At 40.9% G+C, this 20,540-nt stretch overlaps 1 protein-coding gene across 1 annotated transcript in view; it reads right to left on the bottom strand.

Moving 5' to 3' along the window:
• Positions 1-20,540, bottom strand: part of SLC44A4 (solute carrier family 44 member 4) — a 1,277,084-nt gene that overhangs the window by 760,329 nt on the left and 496,215 nt on the right. The window contains exons 3-4 of the mRNA XM_044082136.1: positions 19,329-19,402; positions 18,601-18,679 (exon numbers count right to left, since the gene is read on the bottom strand). Coding sequence (XP_043938071.1) covers positions 18,601-18,679; positions 19,329-19,402 — 153 coding nt within the window. The remainder of the gene's footprint in view (positions 1-18,600; positions 18,680-19,328; positions 19,403-20,540) is intronic.

Genomic DNA, 20,540 nt, shown 5'->3' on the forward strand with positions numbered 1-20,540 from the left:
GCATTCGTCAAAATCTACTGCCAGTCATTAGCGGACTGGAGTTCTGCTGTGGCGACCCCTAACCGGGGAAAGCCAAAAGACAACAACTAAGTAACAACACTAGAGAAACAATACATATTAACTATGTTCATATACTGTCAAAATCATTAATGCAGAAATGGAATAAGATGTTTTATACAATGGAAGACAGGTTATACATAATTAAATCAATATTTTTTCCCAAAATTGTTATATTATATATGCAATCCTTTTCCATCCCTCCTACTAAGAAAATTATACAGCAATACAATAAAATTATGCTGAATTTCCTTTGGTTTAACAATAAGCCTAGAATTGCACTTAACTATTTGAAAGGTTGGGAGAAGGGTGGAATTAATCTACCAGATATGGAGCTTTATTCATTGGCATCTATTACTAAAACAGTTACTCTATGGCTGAACTCAACCTATACAGCCAAATGGAAATTAATTCATGAATCTATATGTAATATCATTAATAACTCAGCCCATAAACAATATAATATAAACCCAACAAAAGTATTTTATAATGTGATAAGAGATAACATATTTAATAAAAGTATAAAAACAAACTATATAATTGTTACTGAAACAATAATACTGTTTAGAAAATATATAAACATGAACCCAGATATAAAGACATATTTTTATCTTACATACTATAGCTTGTACACAAGAATGTATAACTTCCTTTGATTCAAATGTAATAAAAGAGCTTAAAGAAAAAGAAGTGATTTATTGGTATCAAATACTCAATGGCAATACATCACTCACACTAGATCAAATCAAAAGGAAATTTGAGTTAGACGACAAATTGTGGCTACCAATACAATAAATAAGACAGTACATCACAAATAAGCTGGAACTGATGATACCAACTTTTAAAAATAATATTCCTAAGTTCGTAGATCTTATGATACTTTTTAATAAAGAATACTTATAAAGGACAAAGATATCTATCCAAAATTCATAGACACTTAAAGAAACGAACTATACCAATAACAGTTATTGAAATTATTATAATCAGGTTAATCAAAAGGATCCTGATAAAAATGAAAAACAAATTATCCTTTTATCACCAAGCCTTACCACAGAGTCAGTTCAGTGGAAACCATATGCATGGAAATTCCTACATAGATCCTTTCTAACCCCTCATAGATTAGAAATAATATACAAGAAACATACTGATTGTTGGAGATGTAAAACGCATACAAAAGCAGATTGGGAACACATTTTTTGACTGTCATTCACTGAATAAATATTGGTTTGAAATTATTTCTTTCAAACAATTTTTAATGATACTTTTCAGTTAACTAAGTCATTAGTTTTGTTTAATGTACCCATACCACAATGTGTCCCAAAAGTAAAATATCCTTTTACTGTGAACATTGCTTGTCATTGCACGTAAGGCCATAACAACTTACTGGAAATATAAAGCACCACCAACTTTTCAAGATTTCAAGTAAATCGCAGTCTTCATGTCTCGAATGGAAATAGCAACCATAAAGAAATGAACTGCTAAGGCAACATCATACATCACTTATTGGCAGAAAGTTGAGGAAATATTGGACAAAATAAATTGATCTGATTAGTCAGCACATCATCTTAATACAAATTGCATATTGTATATGGAAACATGTGATGTTATAGATTTTATACTCAGGCAATTGCATATAGTTTCTTTTGTAAATAGTTGACTAGTTGATTATGTTATATTTTATGTTTCACTATTTATGATTCAATCAATTTGAAGATATGGACAACATTTTAATAAAAATTTCTTTGATTAGAAATGAGGAGGCCATTGTGGTGAGGGAAAAGCCTCAGTAGACAGTGAGGGATGTCTTCAGAATTACTGATAGACTCATGACAATCAGACTCCAGTGTAAGGATAGGGCACTATTCATAATCTCAGCATATACCTTACAACAGGGTTGTGATAGTGAGGAAAAAGTGCATTCAGACCGTAGCTGTAGGACCTACTAGATAAAGCATGATAACATGAATTGGTACTGATAATGGGTGACCTGAATGCACATATTTGGACAGACAGAACAGGAAAAGAGGACTGCCTGGTCCACATGGCTGGGGCAACAGGAATAAAGGAGGACAGTCCATTCTAGAATTCTGTCTGGCAAATGGCTTGACAGCTGCCAACACATGGTTCAGAAAAAAATACAGTCACATGATCACAATCAAGAGTAGCCAACCTGCAACTCAGGCAGCCCTCTTCCTAGTGAACAAAGGGCACTGGTGTAGAATCAGGTACTCCAAAGTCATCCCCAGTGAAACAGTCTGTCCACAGCATAAACCACTGGTTGCCACAATCAGCTACAGGCAGATCAGAGATTAGGTTGAAGACCTACAAGTTGACTGGTGAGAAAGCACAAGGAGTTTGGGGAATTACTCAGGGCTTTAACACCTCAAGAAGAGGAGGAAAGAGGTGGACAAAGAATGGCAGCACCTCAAAACAGGATGTGTGAGAACTATAGAACAGATATGCATCCAAGACAGATATGGACGCAAGGTGCATAAGGAAAGAGCTGTGGTAGAATGCAGAAGTCTAGGAAATCATCAAAAGAAATGAGGAGTACAGAAAAAAGTTGTAGGTAGTAAAAATGGATTAGGTTGGCAAATGAAGAGGCTAAGGGAGGAGCTGCAATGGCAAAGAACAAGCCATCAAGAGGCACTTTACCAGCTTATGGAAAGTGAATTAATAACGGCACAAAGAAACTATCAGTTTGCAAAAGAAGTACAGAAAGATAAAGAAGAGAGTCAGACACCCTTCATAAGGGATGACAGCAACAACCTTTGCACCAGCTCACAAGACATCAAAGGCACATGGCAAGAGTACTTCCAGCAGCTTCTGAATTAAGAAAACCTCTCTGAAGCTGTACTGCCCCAGACACGGCCTACAATGAAAGAGAAGGAGAAGCCTACCATAGAACCATGTACAAAATGGGGGAAAAGGGTGCTGATAATGATGAGGAGGAGGAAGAAACATATTCCTGATCTCATCAGTTTAGATGCTGAAAACCTCTTAGCCCCAGAGCCTGACCAGTTCAGCCATGTCAAAGGTTAGTTCTGCTACCTTAACCTTGTTAACTTATTTGTAAAGTTTGCAAAGTTTTCAGAAGGACTGGACAGTGATTATACACTTCATACATCTTTCTTGACTTGGAAAAAAAACCTTGGATTCTATTCCCTATACAGATATAAACAAACTTGTAGACTTCAGAATAAATCTTTGTTAAGTGCTGGATAGCTTACCAGCTATCTTGCCACAACCCATGTAGTTTCAGACACAAATGAAACTTTTGAAAGTGAAAATGTTTACTAGTCATGTCCCATAATTCTCTGTGGTGGGCCCTCTCCTATTCAATATTTACTTCTCAGACCAATAGCCCAGCCTTACTATTATTATCTAAAGTTGTAGAAGACTGCAAAGTTGGAGTTTTATTCATTCACATGCTGATATGAAATAGCTCCAACAAGGGTTAGAGCATGACAATGGCTGGTACAAGACAACAGTCTCCAATGAAATGCAAATAAATGTAGCACAGCTAAATTTGGTGAACAAATCATTTCCACATATTACAGATAAATATACATGATATATCCTTAAAAACACAATCAGAGATTTAGATACTTTTAGATAGCTCTTTCGCTTTTGCCCATGATGTCTCAACAGTAGTTCTAAGTCTTTTTATCTGGCCCAACTAATTTCCAGCGGCATCTCCTCCAGAGCCAAAGTGATAATTCCCCTGTACTCACCTTTCAATAGACCTATTATTGAATATAATGTGCCCTTCAGCATGTGCTGTTGCAAACTTCTCACTCAGTTCAAGACACTCAAGGATTCCTTACAAAGACCATGGCCCTCAATACATATTTCCTTACTAACAGTCTTGCAACCTTCACCCTATATCCTTTATCTAACAGATGCCTCTGTAGTGATTTTTGCTAAGCCTTCCATACCCAGAAAGGCCCTACCCTCCTTGGTTTCTTACACCTTCAGAAAAAAAGAAGTTATGTCTTACCATAACATTCCATCTGTGTTGTTGATCTTCATCCATTCATCACTGATGGGAATCGATTCCGTCCTCGGAACAGAGCCAGCCTTATATCAAGCTCGTACCAGCCAAAAACTCTCGAGTTAAGCTTTTACCCATGGTACCCTTCTCCATGTTACCTCAGATCAAGCTTGCCCTTTATCAGTAAAGCAGAGGCAGCTTCTGTGCAAGTGCCCTAAGACAGCACTTGGACCCAAAGTATCCCCAGGAGCCTTTGGAGGGGGGACAGAGCACGGGACGTGATGAATGGATGAAGATCAACAACACAGATGGAACATTGTGGTAAGACATAACTTCTTTATCTGATGTTGTTAATCTTCATTCCATTCATCACTGATGGGACAGAGTCCCCAGCTACCTTTTGTTGCCTGGGTGGCCCTCATGGAAGAATATTCCTGAGCACCATAGAGCCGAAGGATATCCTACCCCTGAAGACCAGATCCAGTTTGTAATAAGCAATAAATGTAAGAGGAGAAGCCCAGGTTGTTGCTGCACAGATGTCATCCATGTAGGCTCTAGAATGGAAGGCTACAGAAGTTGCCATCGACCTGGTAGAGAGAGTTTTGATTTTCTTTGGTATAGGCTTTTTCTCATGATGATAAATGTAAAGTATATAATCCTTACGCCATTTAGATAAGGTCACTTTAGAAACACAATTTCCCAGAAAAGGAAACGAATAGTTGGTCTGACTTACCCATCGTCTTAGTCCTGCCCAGATAAAATCTCAATTGTCTATGTACATCCAATGAATGCAGACAGTATTCCACTTTGTTAGTAAAATTCAGGAAAAATACTGGAAGGTCAATAGTTTGATTAATGGAGAAATCTGAAATGACTTTGGGAAGAAAGGTAGGGTTTGTCCAGAGTGATACTCTGTCCTTGTGAAACATAAGAGAGGGCCGATTAATGTATAGAGTGTGGAGCTCTGAAATACATCTAGCTGATGTGATGGCGACTAGAAAAAGGGACTTCCATGATAAGAATTTAATGTCACAAGTAGCTGCAGGCTCGAAGAGGGGTTGAGTCAAAGACTGAAGAACTAAAGTAAGGGTCCATTGTTCAATAGGCTGTTTTATTGGAAGTCTGATGTGAGAAACTACTTTCAGAAAGGTTTTGCATAAGCGGGGAGTAATCCGGGGAGAGTTTCCAAACCGTTATGGAAGTTAGAAATAGCAGCTAGATGAACTCGTATGGTACAGGCTTGCAGATCATTTTTGAAAATTTTGATAACTAGTAAAGGACTATAGTAAGTGGAACCGAATATGGATCTAGTTTTCTTTTCTTAGACCAAAGAGAGAATCTCTTCCATTTGTCTAGATAAAGTTTTCTGGTGGGTGGCCTGTGTGAGGCCAGAACAATATCACATACTGGAGAGGAAAGGTTATCCTGCCTGGTGATTAGAGGAAGTGGAGAAACCAAGCTGTCAGCTTGAGACTGGCTAGGTTCAGATGACTAAAACCTTGGGGGTGAGAGATCAGGTCTGGAGATGGATCCAGAATCCACGGTCGGCATAATAGGTGAGGCCGGAGGAAGGGGAACCATACTTGTCGAGGCCAATAAGGGGATATGAGTATCACTTTGCTTTTCATCCGAAGTGTTTCTTCAAAAATTAGGGAATCAGAGGAATGGGGGGATAGGCATACAGAAGTCCCGTGGGCCAATCGTGGATCAGAGCATCCCTTCGGGACCCTTGGGGACTAACCTGCAGAGAAATTAGGGAAAAGTAGCTGCTGCATTTGTGGTTTGACAGACAGGTAAATAGGTCGCAGCAAGGCTGGTCCCAGTGGCTGAAAGTTTTTGCCGCTGTGCTGGGGTTGAGAGACCACTCATGAGGCAGGAGAATACATCTGCTCAGCTTGTCCACAATCAAGTTGGAATCCCCTGGGATATGCATTGCTGTCAAAAAGCAGTTGGAAGCTATCACCCACTGCCAAATTCTCATGGCCTCTCGTCGTAGGGGGTAAGACTTTGTTCCTCTTTGTTTGTTGATATGCCAGACTACTGACATGTTGTCTTAATTGAATTGCAATCGTCCCAGAAGGAAGAACAGATTGGAATGCTTGCAACGCTAAAAGCACTGCCCTCAGTTCTAGGACACTGATATGCAAGTTGGCCTCTATCGTGCACCATGTGCCTTGGACTGACATACCCTAAAAATGCCCCCCCACCCTATCAGGGAAGCGTCTGTTGTCACAGTGGCCTTGGGTTGAGAAGGGTGGAAAGGGCGGCTACAAAGTTCCGTCTCTTGCCTCATCCACCAAAGCATGTCCTGTTTACAATAATTGGTTATTAGTACCTGAAAACAGAGGAGGTGATGATTTGAGAGCCATTGAGATAACAGAAGCCACTGAAGTATCCTCATGTGAAGTTTTGTGAGAGGCACTATTGGCATAGCAGCTGCCATGGATCCTAGGAGTTGAAGGACTTCCTGTGCTGATGCTTTGTTCTGGCAGAGTATCACCCGGAGCTGAAGCCTCAGTCTTTGTAATCTGTGATCTGGGAGATGCACTAAACAGGAGCGGGTGTCGAAAACTGCTCCTATGAACTCTATAGACTGGGTTGGAGTAAGATTGGATTTCTCCTAATTTATTGTTATTCCCAATAGTCTAACCAGTGCATTTCAAGGCTGTTACCAATTGATGTTTGGTGGGGGCGGTATCGTCCAACTATGGAAACAACCAGAATCCTTGCAGCTTCAAGTGAGCTGTGACTACTGCCATGCACTTGGTGAACACTCTGGGGGCTGTAGAGAGTCTGAATGCAGAGAGTGAAATTGATAGTGATTGGCTCCTAGCTGAAAGCGAAGTAGTCTCCAGAAGTATTTGTCCATACTGATGTGGTAATACGCATCCTGGAGATCCATGGAGCACATCCAATCACCATTTCCCAGGAATGGGAGAATGGACTGAACCGTGACCATCCAGAATTTAATTTCATTGACAGATTTGTTTAAATTGCTGAGATCCAAAATTGGTCTCCAGTCCCCTGTCTTTTCTGCCATCTAAAGAACCTTGAGTAGAATCCGGATCTGCATTGGTCTAATGAGACTGCTTGGATGACTCTTTTTGACACAGCTTTTTTATTTCTACAGCTGTTTCTTCCCTTTGACTGGATGAAATGTCAGGAAGTTGTGTAGGAGGCTTTGGGTAAACATTAAAGGGAACAGTGTAGCCTCTGGTTATAATCTTCTGCACCCAACGGTCGGAAGTTATAGCTTGCCAGGCAGCATGTGGCAGAGAGAAAGGTCTCCCAACTGCTTCCAGAGGAAAGCAATTGGACTGCTCTTCAGGAGCGCTGGTAGGGCTGTCCAGAGAAAGAATCTCTGGATCCCTGGTTATGCAGGACCCCTCTGCCTCGGTAGGGGTGTCTTCCGGAAGAGTTACCCCCCTCTGCCCCTGGGGGTATATTCGCCACGTGTGTCATGAAAAGGACTCAGATTTTTTTGTGCCACAGCGTTCCACTCCTCTGGTTCCTGGAAAATGAGCAATGTGGAGTGGGGAAGTATACACCTATGGCAGACAGGGTCTTGACATCCTTTTCACACCTAGCTAGAGTGTCCTTCACTTTAGGGCCAAACAGGGAAGAAGCTTCAACTGGAGCGTTCAGGAAAGAAGACTTAAAAAGGTCCATGAAATCACAAAGGCGCATCCAGGCATGCCATCTCATTACTATGCATGAATCTGCAGCTCTGGCCGCCCCTTCGGTTGCATGTGATATTAACCTCATAGACGAGTTAGAGATGGATTCCAGGGGTTGCAAGCTGCAAGGCTACTTTGTCACTTACCTCATCAGACACCTGTCCTGAGAGTTCCAGAGTTCAGAGATTAAATCTCTTTGGAGTTTCGTAAAATCTGCCAAATAGTTCAAGGACCATATAAGTAAAGGTTGATGATGCAGACACTTGCCTTCCAATCTGTCCACTGCCCAGGACTCTCTGTTGTGTGGGTGAACAGTCTGACTCTCTTCAGCAAGTTAATTTTTTGTGGCCGCCGCCACCACCATAGTATTAACTGCTAAACCTTTAGATCAATGAGGGCTCTCCTCAGGAAGGGACAGGATTTTGTCTGGCCTCCTAGGGATCAGCTCCACTGAATCAGGATTCTTCCAAGCACGCTGCACCATGAACTGAACTAGCTAGTCTGCAGGCGAGGTCACCCAAAAGGTAGATGTTCGGGCATGAAAAGCCTGCAGAAAGACGGACTCCTGGGAGGAAGGGTTGGTGGACTTCCAGTCACCTCTCTGTTTTAGCAATTCAAGGATGTCTCCAAAGGAGACATCATCAGGAGGTGACCGTGGGGACCCTTCCCCTTCATTGTAATCCATATCCTCAGTCAGAGACTCCTCAGGGGAGTCTAAGTGCTTCCTCTTGCATGACTTCTTCCGCAGGGGCTCCTCAGTGGGGGCTTCTGAGGAGAACTCTGAAGAAGGAGGACCCTGCAACAGGGTATTCTGCGGCTCTCATACCCGATGTCCCGGGGCAGTGGCTTGTTTCAGCTACAGCTCAGGGGGAAAGGGTTTCTGAGGTTCCAACATTGGAAGAATGCTTCCTGAAGCAAGTGTCCTCTCCATCACACAGAAAGTGGGTCCATCTGAAGAGGGATGGGAGCCTGGAACCAAAAAGGACAACCTTGGAACTGTCACACCCTGCTCCGCTGAACCCAACCCCTATGAAAGAGCCTCAAGAAGAATCAGAGCCAACAGAGCCCCTGGCACCATGGATGGGACCATAGATACTCTTGGAAACATAACTGGTGCCGAGGAGCCCGCAACCCAATCCTGGATTTGAGGAAGGTTTGGCTCCAAAGATACCTAAGACCAAAGGGATGGTCCTGAGGCCATAGTAAGGTCCACTACTGGCACAGAAACAGAGGGTTCCAAAAAGGATGTTGGAGCTAGGGACTTTAAAACCTGTACAGTCAAAGGAGGAGAGTATGATGGAATCCTAGGAGAGAGAGTCCCAGGTCCGGCAAGTGGATGGGTCTTGGATGGAGTGGGAATTCCCCTGGCTGTCAACAACTGATCCACAAGGCGCACCACATTAAGTTCTGAAAGGCTGCAGGTGAAGCTAGTGGATGCCCCCGATGGGGAGTCTGGACACTCTAGGAAGGGACTACATATCCAACAGTGCCATTGTCTCTAGTTTGGAGACAGGGAGCAGTGGGGTTAGTATTGCAGTGATCGGTACCATAGATGGAGTCCATGCCAAAAAAGCAGTCGGTACCAGAGAAGGCAAGGATGGCTCAGACACCAGTGGACTAGAAGTTATCTGTACCGTAGGAATGCTTGGAGTTGCAATGGCACTCGGTGCCGAAGAGGAGGAAGCAGTTATCGGATCATCGAATGTCAGCACCGTAGACCATGTCAGTGCCGAAACAGGCGCCAAAGGAGATAAAGCAGTTGATGGAACCAGGGTTGGTGCCGTGGTGATAGACCTAGGTTCTGGAGACATTTTTGGAATTTTTGACTTGGTAGGCTTTCCCAGGTCACCAGAGGGTGAAGAGGGTACAGAATACAGTCTTTTCCTGTCTTTTCTGGGAGGAGGGTGAGCTCTCCATCACAGAAAGAGCCTCTGAAAAGGGTGTCTTTGCACTGACTAAAACCTTTACAAATAGAACAGGGTGGACCCCGAAGGAGGGTGTTGAGGAAAGATGTTTTAAAATTTTCAGTAAAGTCAGTGAGGCACAGCCAGACATGATGGTAGATAGCCAAACATATGCATGTTATCCTCACATCATCCACAAAACTGTAAGCCACGTAAATTATGTGACTGGATATAGTTGAACTTGCAACCTCCTGTGAGCACAACCTAGCTTCATTTCAGCATTCAGCAACTTTTTCAACAGTCTTGGCATCTCATCTGCAAGATCTCAAAAGAATCTCAACATATGGTGCAAATGGTTTAGTGGCCATACAAAAAAAAAAGAAATAGAATTGGACACAGAAATGTACTTTCCACAGCCATACAATGCCCGGGATTCATTAACAGATGGACAGACAGGAGTACTCCATGAAGAGGAAGTTTTCTTGGGGACTACTACAAAAACAAAAGTTAGTGACTATAGAGTATGAAACCTAAAATTTCAATCCTTGGGAGGCCAAAGGAACACTCTGGTCTCCTTGAAATCAATGCCATGACATCAGTCAAACCTGACTGATGACAAGATCTAAAATCTTGTCAGCAGAAGTAACCACACAAGGCTGGAAGGCCAAATCAGAGGTCCAGAATGGTGTTGACAACAAACAGTGCAGGCCCTGACAGTCTGATCCTGGCATTGGTACTAGAAGGGAACTGGGCACCAACAACATTGGTTCTGAGGTCACAGACATCGATGTGAAAGATATCAATATGGTTCTGAGACTGAAACCACTGCTGGTATCAGTGCTTTTGTTGACATCACCTCCCAGTCTGACAAGATGCTAAACGGCTACCTTGTTTCCAGCACTGAGACATGGGCCAGTGAGGAGACCCAATGAACGGATGGCAAAGAAAAAATTCCTCTCTCTATACTATTATCAGAAGAGGTGGAAAAGTACAGTTGTGTACAAACTTACCCTAACAGTAGATGTCAGAATAGATTACTCACTGTTGCAGTACTGCTCACTAATGGAAAGATTCCCAAAGCTTTTACACTGACTAGCATGAGGGCTAGTTTCCAGAGTACCCTGAAGAATGGATTTGGCAAAGCCTGTGATGACCCTACAAAATGCCTCTATTTTGTAACATTTAGTAAAAATGCATATGAAGACCAAATGGCTGCCTATAATGTAGTTTTTGAGTCAAGACCCATGAGAAACGAACCAAGAGAGGCAGCAGCTCTAGCAGAATGAGCTTTGACCTGGCCTTGGAGAGATTTCCCATGAAAAATGTAACAAGATATAGCAAAAGAAATGTATTTGAAAAATGCTTTGGTAAACATTTTTTTAAACTTCATAGGAAACAAACAGTTGATCAGATTTTTATTTACATTACAGGACGTCATGTCTTGCACCAAAGCTGGAGCTTGAACTGCTTTTTGCTGAAAGCTGCAGGATCCATCTCAGTCAGTGTTTTCTCTTCAGCTTTTCTAGTGGACTTTCTTTCAGGGGCTTTCTTAGCTTCTACTTCTTTGTAGGCATACAGGCAGTGTGCTTACTAGCCAGTAACTAAATTTTACTCAAGCTGATAATATCACTACCTGCTGTTTGTCACTTTCTGTTTTCACACTAGGAGAGCTGAAGTTAAGCCTTTTATCAATGTACAGCCATCTTGGAAGTCCAGAATCTGTAAGTATTTAAGGATAAAGAGGAAACCCACTTGATTCTGACCTTTCTTTCAACACCAAATTGAAAATCTCCACCATTTGTAATAAGTTTTTTGCCTCCTGTAAATACCTCTAGCATGTCCTCAGAAGAAAAAGGTGTCTGAATGTTATCAAAAGCCTGCTATACAAACTATCAAGTTGAAAGTTTGCAAGTTTGGATGAATGAGAAGGCCCTATTGGTATATGTGAGTATTAATTCCATCTGGTGGGGTAAATTGTGGGGAATGCATTTGGCTAGATGAAAAAAGGAGAACCAATGTTATTTGGGCCAAAAGGGGGTAAAGCAGCAGCATGTTTGGGCTGCTCTAATTTTTCAGAAGGACTTTTGGGATTATGGGAGAAGGATGAAAAGCATAAAGTAATTTTCCTTTCCAAGAAATTAATATGGCATCCATTTTCTATGCTTCTGTGCATGGAGAATGGAGCCAAAACAGTCTGAGTTGCCTTTTCAGACTGGAGGCAAACAGGTCTATTTGAAGAGTTCTCCACTGATGGACAATTTTCCGAAAGAGTTCACTGTTTAGTATCTATTTGTAAGGGTCTTCCTGGGATTTGCCCAAGTAACTGCCATAAAGGTGATCACTGATGGGATGTAACTTGCCTGGAGAAGCAGATTGTGATGAAGAGCAAATTCCCAAGCCCTCACTGCTAACCTACAGAGATGAAAGGATTTTGTTCCCCCTTGTTTGTTGACATCCCACAGGAGTGTGGTACTGTCTGTTAAGATTTGAAGGGCTCCAGAAGGCCAGATGTGGTGAGAGGTTTGAAGGGCCAGATCAATGTTTCACTTCTTTCATTTTGTTTGTTTGCACCAGTCTTGCTTTGACCATACTTATTGGACGTTCATGCCCAAAAAACAGGTTTCCCAAGTCAGGACTGAAGTATCCACTGACAATTTCCTGATGGGGAGCAATAACCAGAAAGGGCACTCAAAGACAGAGATATATAAAAGTTATGTGCTCACCATAACTATGCATCTGTATTGTCCATTTTCATTCTTCCTCAATGAATGGGTCTCAGATCCAAATCAGATGCTTTTCACTAGATTCTAGGGTCCGACTCTCAAGCTCCTCCCTTTACCTATAATGCCCCTGACCACTGTACCACCTGAGATCCAGCTTGCTGCTAATATATAATTATCCAATATATAGTATAATAATAAAAACAATAATACAGAGAAATACTATAGTAACAGAACAGGGGCTCAAACAGGAACTGTGGTTCACTTCATCAGGTCGCTCCCAAAGACATGGATAGGGAGAAGGTGAAGGAGGGTTGAGGAAGAATGAAAATGGACAACACATGCATAGTTCTGATGACTTCATAAATTTTATATCTGATGTTGTAATTTTCATTCATTTCTCAATGAATGGGACAGAGTCCACAGCTACGGTAATCTTGGGTGGCCATCATGGAAGGATATTCAGGAGAATCACAGAACCGAATGCATACCCATTTCTGGAGATGACCAACTTGTAATGAACAATAAAGGTATGAGCATTAGAGCAAGTGGCAGCCGCACAATCATCATCAATAGAAGCTCTGGCCAAAAAGCAGCTGACATAGCCATTGACCTAGTTGACTATGCTTTTGGCCATTTTGGCAAGGTTAAACCTTTCAAAGAATAAACATAAGAGATACAATCTGTCATCCATTTTATCAGTGTAGTTTTAGATACTGGTTTTCCCAATTTATTATTGGTAATGGAAACAAACTGGTCAGTTTCTCTAAATTATTTCAACCTATGAAGACAGAAACAAAGTTGCCTATGTCCATCCAAAAGGTGAAGCATGTATTCACCTTTGTTGTCAAATTTAGGAACGTTGGATTTCCCAGGGATGTGCATTGCTACCAGAAAGTGGTTGGAACAGATTGCCTATTGCCGGACTCTCACTGCTTCTCAAGTAAAGGGGATAAAGATCTGGTTCCCCATTGTTTGTTGATAAACCAAACTACTGACATGTTGGCCATTTGGATAACAAATTTTCTTAGAAAAAGAGAGCTCTGAAAAGCCAACAATGCTAAAAGGACCACTTTCATCTCTAGGACATTTATATGCAATTTGGTCTCTTCTGAGGAGGTTCCATGGTCAACATGGCAGCTGGAGGAGAAAGGATAAAGGAAAGTCCTTGACAAATCTCATCAGAGTTCACTAGAGTAGGGAGTCCTTGCAGACTTGAGATTTGACGAGTTTTATAGGATGTTGCAAAGATTTATGGATGATGGAACACTGAACTGCTACAGTCCACTGGAGGATACACATGTGAAGATGAGCAGTAGGTATTCAAGGTAATTGCTAAAGCCATAGATTCTAGGACTTTGAGAATAATTTTTGCTGGGGAACAGGGGTAAGAAAGAATCTGTCTGACATGCAATCTCAAAACAAGAATTCTGTTTTGTGGTAAGAGAGTGAGACAACTGGCTGTATCTAGCCAAGCCCCTATAAACTCTAAGACTTGAACTGGTTGAAGGTGGGACTTTGAAAGATTGATTGTGATTCTCAGGGATTGAGATAACCAGAATAGGTAATCCTTGGCTTTTACCAGGAGATGCCTGGTTGGTATGGTGAGGAGCCAGTCATCTAGATAAGGAAACAACCTGAATCCATGCAGTCTTTGATGAGCTGCTACCACCGCCGTGCATTTGAACACCCTGAGGGCTGAAGTGAGACTGAAGGGCAGGGCTCTGAATTGATAATGACTGTCTCCCAGCTGGAAGGGCAGGTATCTTTGAGAATGACTGTTCATTTTGATGTGATAGTACATGTCCTGAAGATCTACCAATCATTCTTCTGTAACAGAGGCAGAATGGACTGAATCATGACCATTTGGAACTTGGAGTTCTTTACAAACTGGTTCAGATAATAGATCCAGGATAGACCTCAGGTCCCCTGTTTTCATTGGCACTAAAAACACCCTTGAGTAAAATCTGGATCCTCTTTGGTCTGTTGGGACCTTTAGGATGACTCTTTTGTCTAGCAACTTTTGAATCTCCAGAGCTGCTAACTGCAATTGAGAGGGTGGAATATTGGGGAGATGTTTTCTTTTTATAGAAAGAATTTGTAAAAAGGGAATGAAATATCATCTGGATACTATTCTTTGCAGCCACATATATTTTGTGATGGCTGCTCAGGCTTTTGGGTGCAAAGACAAGCACTCCCTAACTGTCTACAGAGAAGAACAGTCAGGCAATCCTTCAAGGAGCTCTGAAAAGGTCTATCTGAGAAAGAATCTTGGAAGCCCTGATTTTGCAGACCACCTCTGCCGCAGAGGTGGCATCTTCCATTGTTACTTCCTCCTCTGCCTGAGTCATGAAAAGGTCCTTGAGACTTCTGGAAACACATCATCTTATCACCACATTGATTCCCAGAAAAGTATCTCTGCTGGCTAGAGAAACAGATTCCCACAGCAGACAAGGTCTTTCTATCCTGCTCACTGTGGGAAAGTGTCTCTATTGGTGGAGCTAAACAGAGAGGATCCATCAAAGTGAGCACAGATTAAAGGCACTTTGAAGGGCTCCACAAATCATAAAGTTGCATCCAGGAATGTCTCCTAATAGCTAAGCCTGAACCTGAGGCCCATGAGTAACCCTCAGCTGCATGAGAGATTAGCCTCATGGATGCATTCAAGATGGATTGTAGGGTGGCCAGTCAAGAGGAAAAAAAAACTCCTCTGTTGACATGGACCCAAGGGTAGAGTTAGAGTGTTGCTTGATTGACCTAAGATGTAGATGGGCCACAACCAAAAACTTCTAGAAACAAGGACTCCTCTTGGGAAGGGGTTTCAGAGGACCAATCATCCTTTTAGTGCAGGATTTCTAGGATGTCTCCAAAGGAGACGTCTTCTGGTGGAGATCTTGGGGACCCTTCCCATTCTTCAAAATCTGTCTTTGGTACAAGATTCCGGAGAGGAATCTAGGTGCCTCCTTTTGCACAACCTCTCATAGAGGACAACTTCAGTGGGGTATTCTGGACAGGTACTGGAAGAAGTGTGGGGGGGTTCCTTAACTGGAACTGCCTTGGAAGCTGTACAGGCTGGCTTTCCCTGTGGAGTAAGATAAAGATACTCAGAAACAGGATTTGAAGGGGGAACAGGGATCAGATTCAAAGAGGTAGGAGTTGAAATAGCTCTCAGATGAGAGAAAACCTTCTCTACCACCTTGAAGGTCAAGGGACCAGGAGAAGCCAAAGTCAATCTATCCAGAGCCAAAGTTCTCAGATCAGACAAACCCGGGCCTTCCCTGATCCTCAACTCTGAGGGAGGAGTCAGAGCCAAGCTGTCCAGCGCAGAGACTCCAAGGGGAAGAGACAACTTCAAAAGCTTCAGAGTCTAAGTCATTCCCTGGGATCAGATGCCTACACTTCCGGTCTGAGACATGTCCTGATAAAGGGGAGTCAGGGCTGAATGGATCAGAGAAGTAGTCACAGTCGATGATAAAGGCATTTTTGGATGCAACAGTTTGACTCTTGGAGATCTCAGATCCAAGGGTCCAAAACAGAGGGTCAGATCAGAGAAGGAGAATTAATAGTATGTGGGGAGGTTTAAGGCTCACGGATCTGATGGGAGATGGAGCTGGTAAGATCTGTTTCTTGATCTGTGTTCGAGAAATTTTCTCATCATCCTATCCACCTCTGGCTTGTAAAGACTTCAGGAGGACATGATTGAAGAAGAAGTGGAAGGAGACTTTCTAGGTGTCTCTTGAAGGAAGGGGACATCAGCCTTGGAGACACTGGCTCCAGAGAAAAATGAGAACTTCAGAGCCAAGGAGACTTTCATACTGAAGGTTTCAGATCTGTTGGTTTTGGATCAGGCTGTTTGGAGATTTTAGCTGGAGATTCTGATGTTGGGAGCAGATTTGGGAGACCTGACAGGAGAGCACTTTCTATGCTCCCTGGGCTCCACAGACTTAGATTTTTGTGAGGGAGGGGGTTGAGCCCCTGAAGTACAACCAACCGAAGGAGCAGAAGCAAGAATAAGGTTACTAAGTACAACACTCCCTGTGGGCATCAGAATTAGGTATTTTGTGCCCACAGGAAGTGCACTTTTAAAATAAGCTTTCAGCCATGTTGAAAAACTCACCAAACAGCAAACAACCAAAGAAAGAATTATTTAAAGGTTGGTCTCTATTAAAAAAATAAATAAAGTAGATGGAGAAAAAGTTATACCAGCAATGGTAAATTGCAGAGAAGAGATACCAGCGGTCATCACTAAACACAATCTTTGGTATTGACTATTACTTCTACAGTATTACATTGTGTTGAAATGGCTAGGCTTAAAATGACCTCCAGGTCGTTACCCTAGTAATTTCCTATGATCTTATAGTAAAACAGGATGCCAAAGTATGGTAAAAAAGGTTAGCAGAAATATAAGTTTAGCGGGTAAAGACAGGATAGCTATATAATGAAATAAGTAGGGAAAATTGGTTTAGTGAAACTAAATTTTTACTCATTATTCCTAGAAAAAAAACACTACCTGAGCTGGAAAGAATATAATCCCCACTGAAAAGTTAGAGTGCCAAATAAGATCTGAGATGATACAGTGGGCAGGGGCATTATGGGTAAAGGGAGGAGCTCAAGAGTCAGACCCTAGATTCTAGTAAAAAGTGGGCAAACTGGAAACAAGGGTCAGATCCGAGATCCATTCATTGAGGAATGAATGAAAATGACATCATTAGATCTAGTTGATTTATTAATGAAATTCCTTCCTCCCAAAGGTCATGAGAGGAAATGGGAATTACAGATAGTAATGATGTTGTGCCTAAACTGATTTGATATACCATTAAATCTTTCTCGAGTAGAATCTGGTAAATGCAACTGCATTGCTGAAGCCATGAACTCCAGTGGTCTTGAATCTTTCTTGCAGAGGACATTTCTGAAGTTAGAAGAAATTGTAAGTATAAGGATAGAAACTGAATTTTCTCTTGAGGAAGGATGGCCATCATACAAGAAGTGTTCAGTTGATATCTTAGAAAAATTATATTCTGTAAAGTTTCAGAGTGGATTTCCTCAGGTTTAGGGTAAAACCTAAATGAAGAGAGAGATTTATAGTGAATTTTAGATCCTGTAGATTTTTTTTTCTTTTTATGTAGCTTGGATTATAAGATTGCCTAAATAAGAGTATATATGGATAACTTGAGACATACAAAATGCTATCACAGGGCTAAACATTTTGTAAATACCCCTGGAGCTGTAGAAAGTCCAAAGGGAAAAGCAGAAATTAAAAATGAAATCCCAAAGCACAAAATCTTCTGTGATATTAATAGAAATGTGAAGATGGGCATCCTTTAGATCCAAGGGTAACCTGAAAGGCTTGTAGTAGAACCACAGGAAGAATACTTTGGAGAGGTCACCTGAATTTTGGAATTCTTAGGAAAGTGTTCAGGGTTGATAAGTCCCAAAATGGAACTCCCTGAGCCCTCTTTTCCTGGGACAAGGAATGACTTTGAATAAAATCTCTGCCTTTTTTTGGTGTGGGATGAATTCTATTCCCTGACAGACTAGATTTTTTATTTTATTTATTTATTTATTTTACATTTGTTGACCGGGATAGTTCGACTGGATGCATGTCCATTTTCAGCGAAGGCCCAGGGAGAAAAGCTCCAAGATCTCATGAGATTGGCAAAACCAATGGTTCTCAAATTGGAATTCTGGAAGAAATTGGCGGGAGAGGTTGCAATTCAGTTTCTACCCCATCTGGATTATGTTCAGTATCTAGATGTCTGATGTTAATCTTCAAAGAGGCAGGGACTGAGCGACTTTTCCTGAGGTAGCAGTGAAAATGGTAGCAATAAATCTGAAATCTTGTCGCCAAAGGATCCTTTTAGGTCCCTTGAAATCTTAGGTTTCTGCTGACACTTCTTTTTAGGAAACTTTTTCTACTCCTCTGTGTGACTTTTGGCTTTTGTGAAAGAAGGGTCCAGCTTTAGAGGAGCAATTCCTCTGAAATGTTGACACAAGGGAAAGAACATTTTTAAAATCTTAATTTTCCCCTGTCAGAGTCAATTATTCTTAGGCTTAGTTTACTAGATTTCTCAACAGTATCCTATACCACATGCCTAGGTCATTGCTATGAACCCATAAAGAAATGCAAAGAATCCCAAAAAGTACAAATACTTCCTCTGTGCAAGTGTTTTTCTGTCCTTGTTTATCCTCATAAAAAACAGTTTATACATATTATGTTGCACTGGCTCTTTGAAACAAATTATACTTACTGATTTGGACCAAACCCACAATATGAGCCAGTAGAATTCCTTGGATAGATGACTTGTCGGGGATCTCCATAAAGCCAAGCTGTAAAGGAATTGCAGAAAAAATTATATTTATGTTTTACCTAGTCCACATTCCTTCATACATATATAAACATGCATCTTGCTGTTTTTTTTTTTAGCCCTCCCAACTCTTCAAGAGTAGGGTGTATTCATAATGAGCTCATGACTGATAAAGGTCCATCTTAAGAAGTACACTCATTAAAAGGAATAAAAATGTCCACATTGTTCCTTTTAGGGACTGTGATTTAAGACTGTAAGCATATAACAGTACCCAGCTACTTAACACCCCATGTGGAAACATCCTAGTATACCAATTCAGAGACACAACAAAAAACCCAGTTTCTTGTGCATGATGCTCTGTTTACCATCTTGGCAGTGCCTATTCCATGAGTTTTAGGATTTGTACATAATTCTTACATTCTCTGTCACAATGGTAAATATGAGCCAGAGCAGCAGAAACACTAAGTACAGATGGCATGTATCCTGAGGTTTTTATGCAATACAAACAGTAAAATGATACAAAAGATAATACAATAAATAACAGATATCTAACTTTTATACTTTCAGGCTACACCCCATTAAACAGTGAAGTAGTCAACACATGTCATGAATGAACACATATTATAGTTAAGTAGTGGTAGTACTTTTTAAATGTAATGCTGTGTCCTTACCTAAAATCCCTACTATCATGTAGCCAGCAATGAAGACCAAGAAAAGGACACAGCAAATGATATCTGTGCAGCTCCTGATAAACAAACATAGGGTTAGAATTCAAACATAACATATAATATAAAGAGATGTTTTACATTTAGTAATACTAAACATAAATAATATGGCTGATGTACTTTGATTTTCTGTCATATAAATTTACTTACTGGGCAAAAACAATAATTTGCAGGTGTCATTCTAACTGGCTAACTGGTTGTACACAATGGAATAATAAAAAAAAATATTATATAGTGCAAACAAGGCTTACCTTTATATGTGGTATAATGTTAGCACTGCTTGTCCAGTAATTAAGATTCTGTTTTACTTCACCCTATTTGCTAAGCAAAGCATTGCACATCATTTACCACAAATGTTAAATGATGATCTAAACAGCATACTGGATGGCTAGCCATAGTAAACCAATGCATTCTGCCATAAAGGGAGCTTTTTTCCCACTGAACTTAAAAATAAATTGCAAAAGATCACTGGGAATCAGCACTCCTCACCATATATACATAAGACAGCAATGAGGTCTAAAAACTTTTTTGTGCAGTGTAATTCAGAACATTTAATACCTTAAATTTTAACATTAAAATATACTCAACACGACTGTATACTATTACATTGTAGTATTACATTCCAATGCACACACGCAGACACACTGTTTCTCACGTTTGCATGCACAAATGTTCAAATAAAATAATGCTAGAGCCAGAGTCCAAGGAACTTCCCAAACAAGATATAAAGTATAAAAAAGGATGTTTGCATAGCCTTTCGTCCTCACACAAACAGGACTTCTTCAGAATGTCCCATAATACCACAGACTGCAATTTATATGATTTTGACTGTAACTAATTCAATAATTGCTTGTAAGATTTAAAGGCATAAAATACAATTTTAATACAATGACTAAATGCATTAAAATTCGACCAACACTTAAATCAATACAAGACAAACTTTAAAAATCACCCCATAGGTGAATCTTTACTACAGTTTAGCTGCTCTCAAATTACAAGCAGGCTGAACAGATGCATAATCATTAATTCCTGGGTAATACATGGCATGTGGCTTAAGTTGCCATCTATGTTCTTTATTCTCAAAGCTGTTTTAACTTCCCACCTCAGGGGTTCAAAGTGACTTGATCCAAAACTGCAAATTTAAACTTTGAAAAGACA

This window comes from Protopterus annectens, chromosome 9.part0, assembly GCF_019279795.1.
Source record: "Protopterus annectens isolate FY-2018-M chromosome 9.part0, PAN1.0, whole genome shotgun sequence".
Classification (NCBI taxonomy): Eukaryota; Metazoa; Chordata; order Ceratodontiformes; family Protopteridae; genus Protopterus; species Protopterus annectens.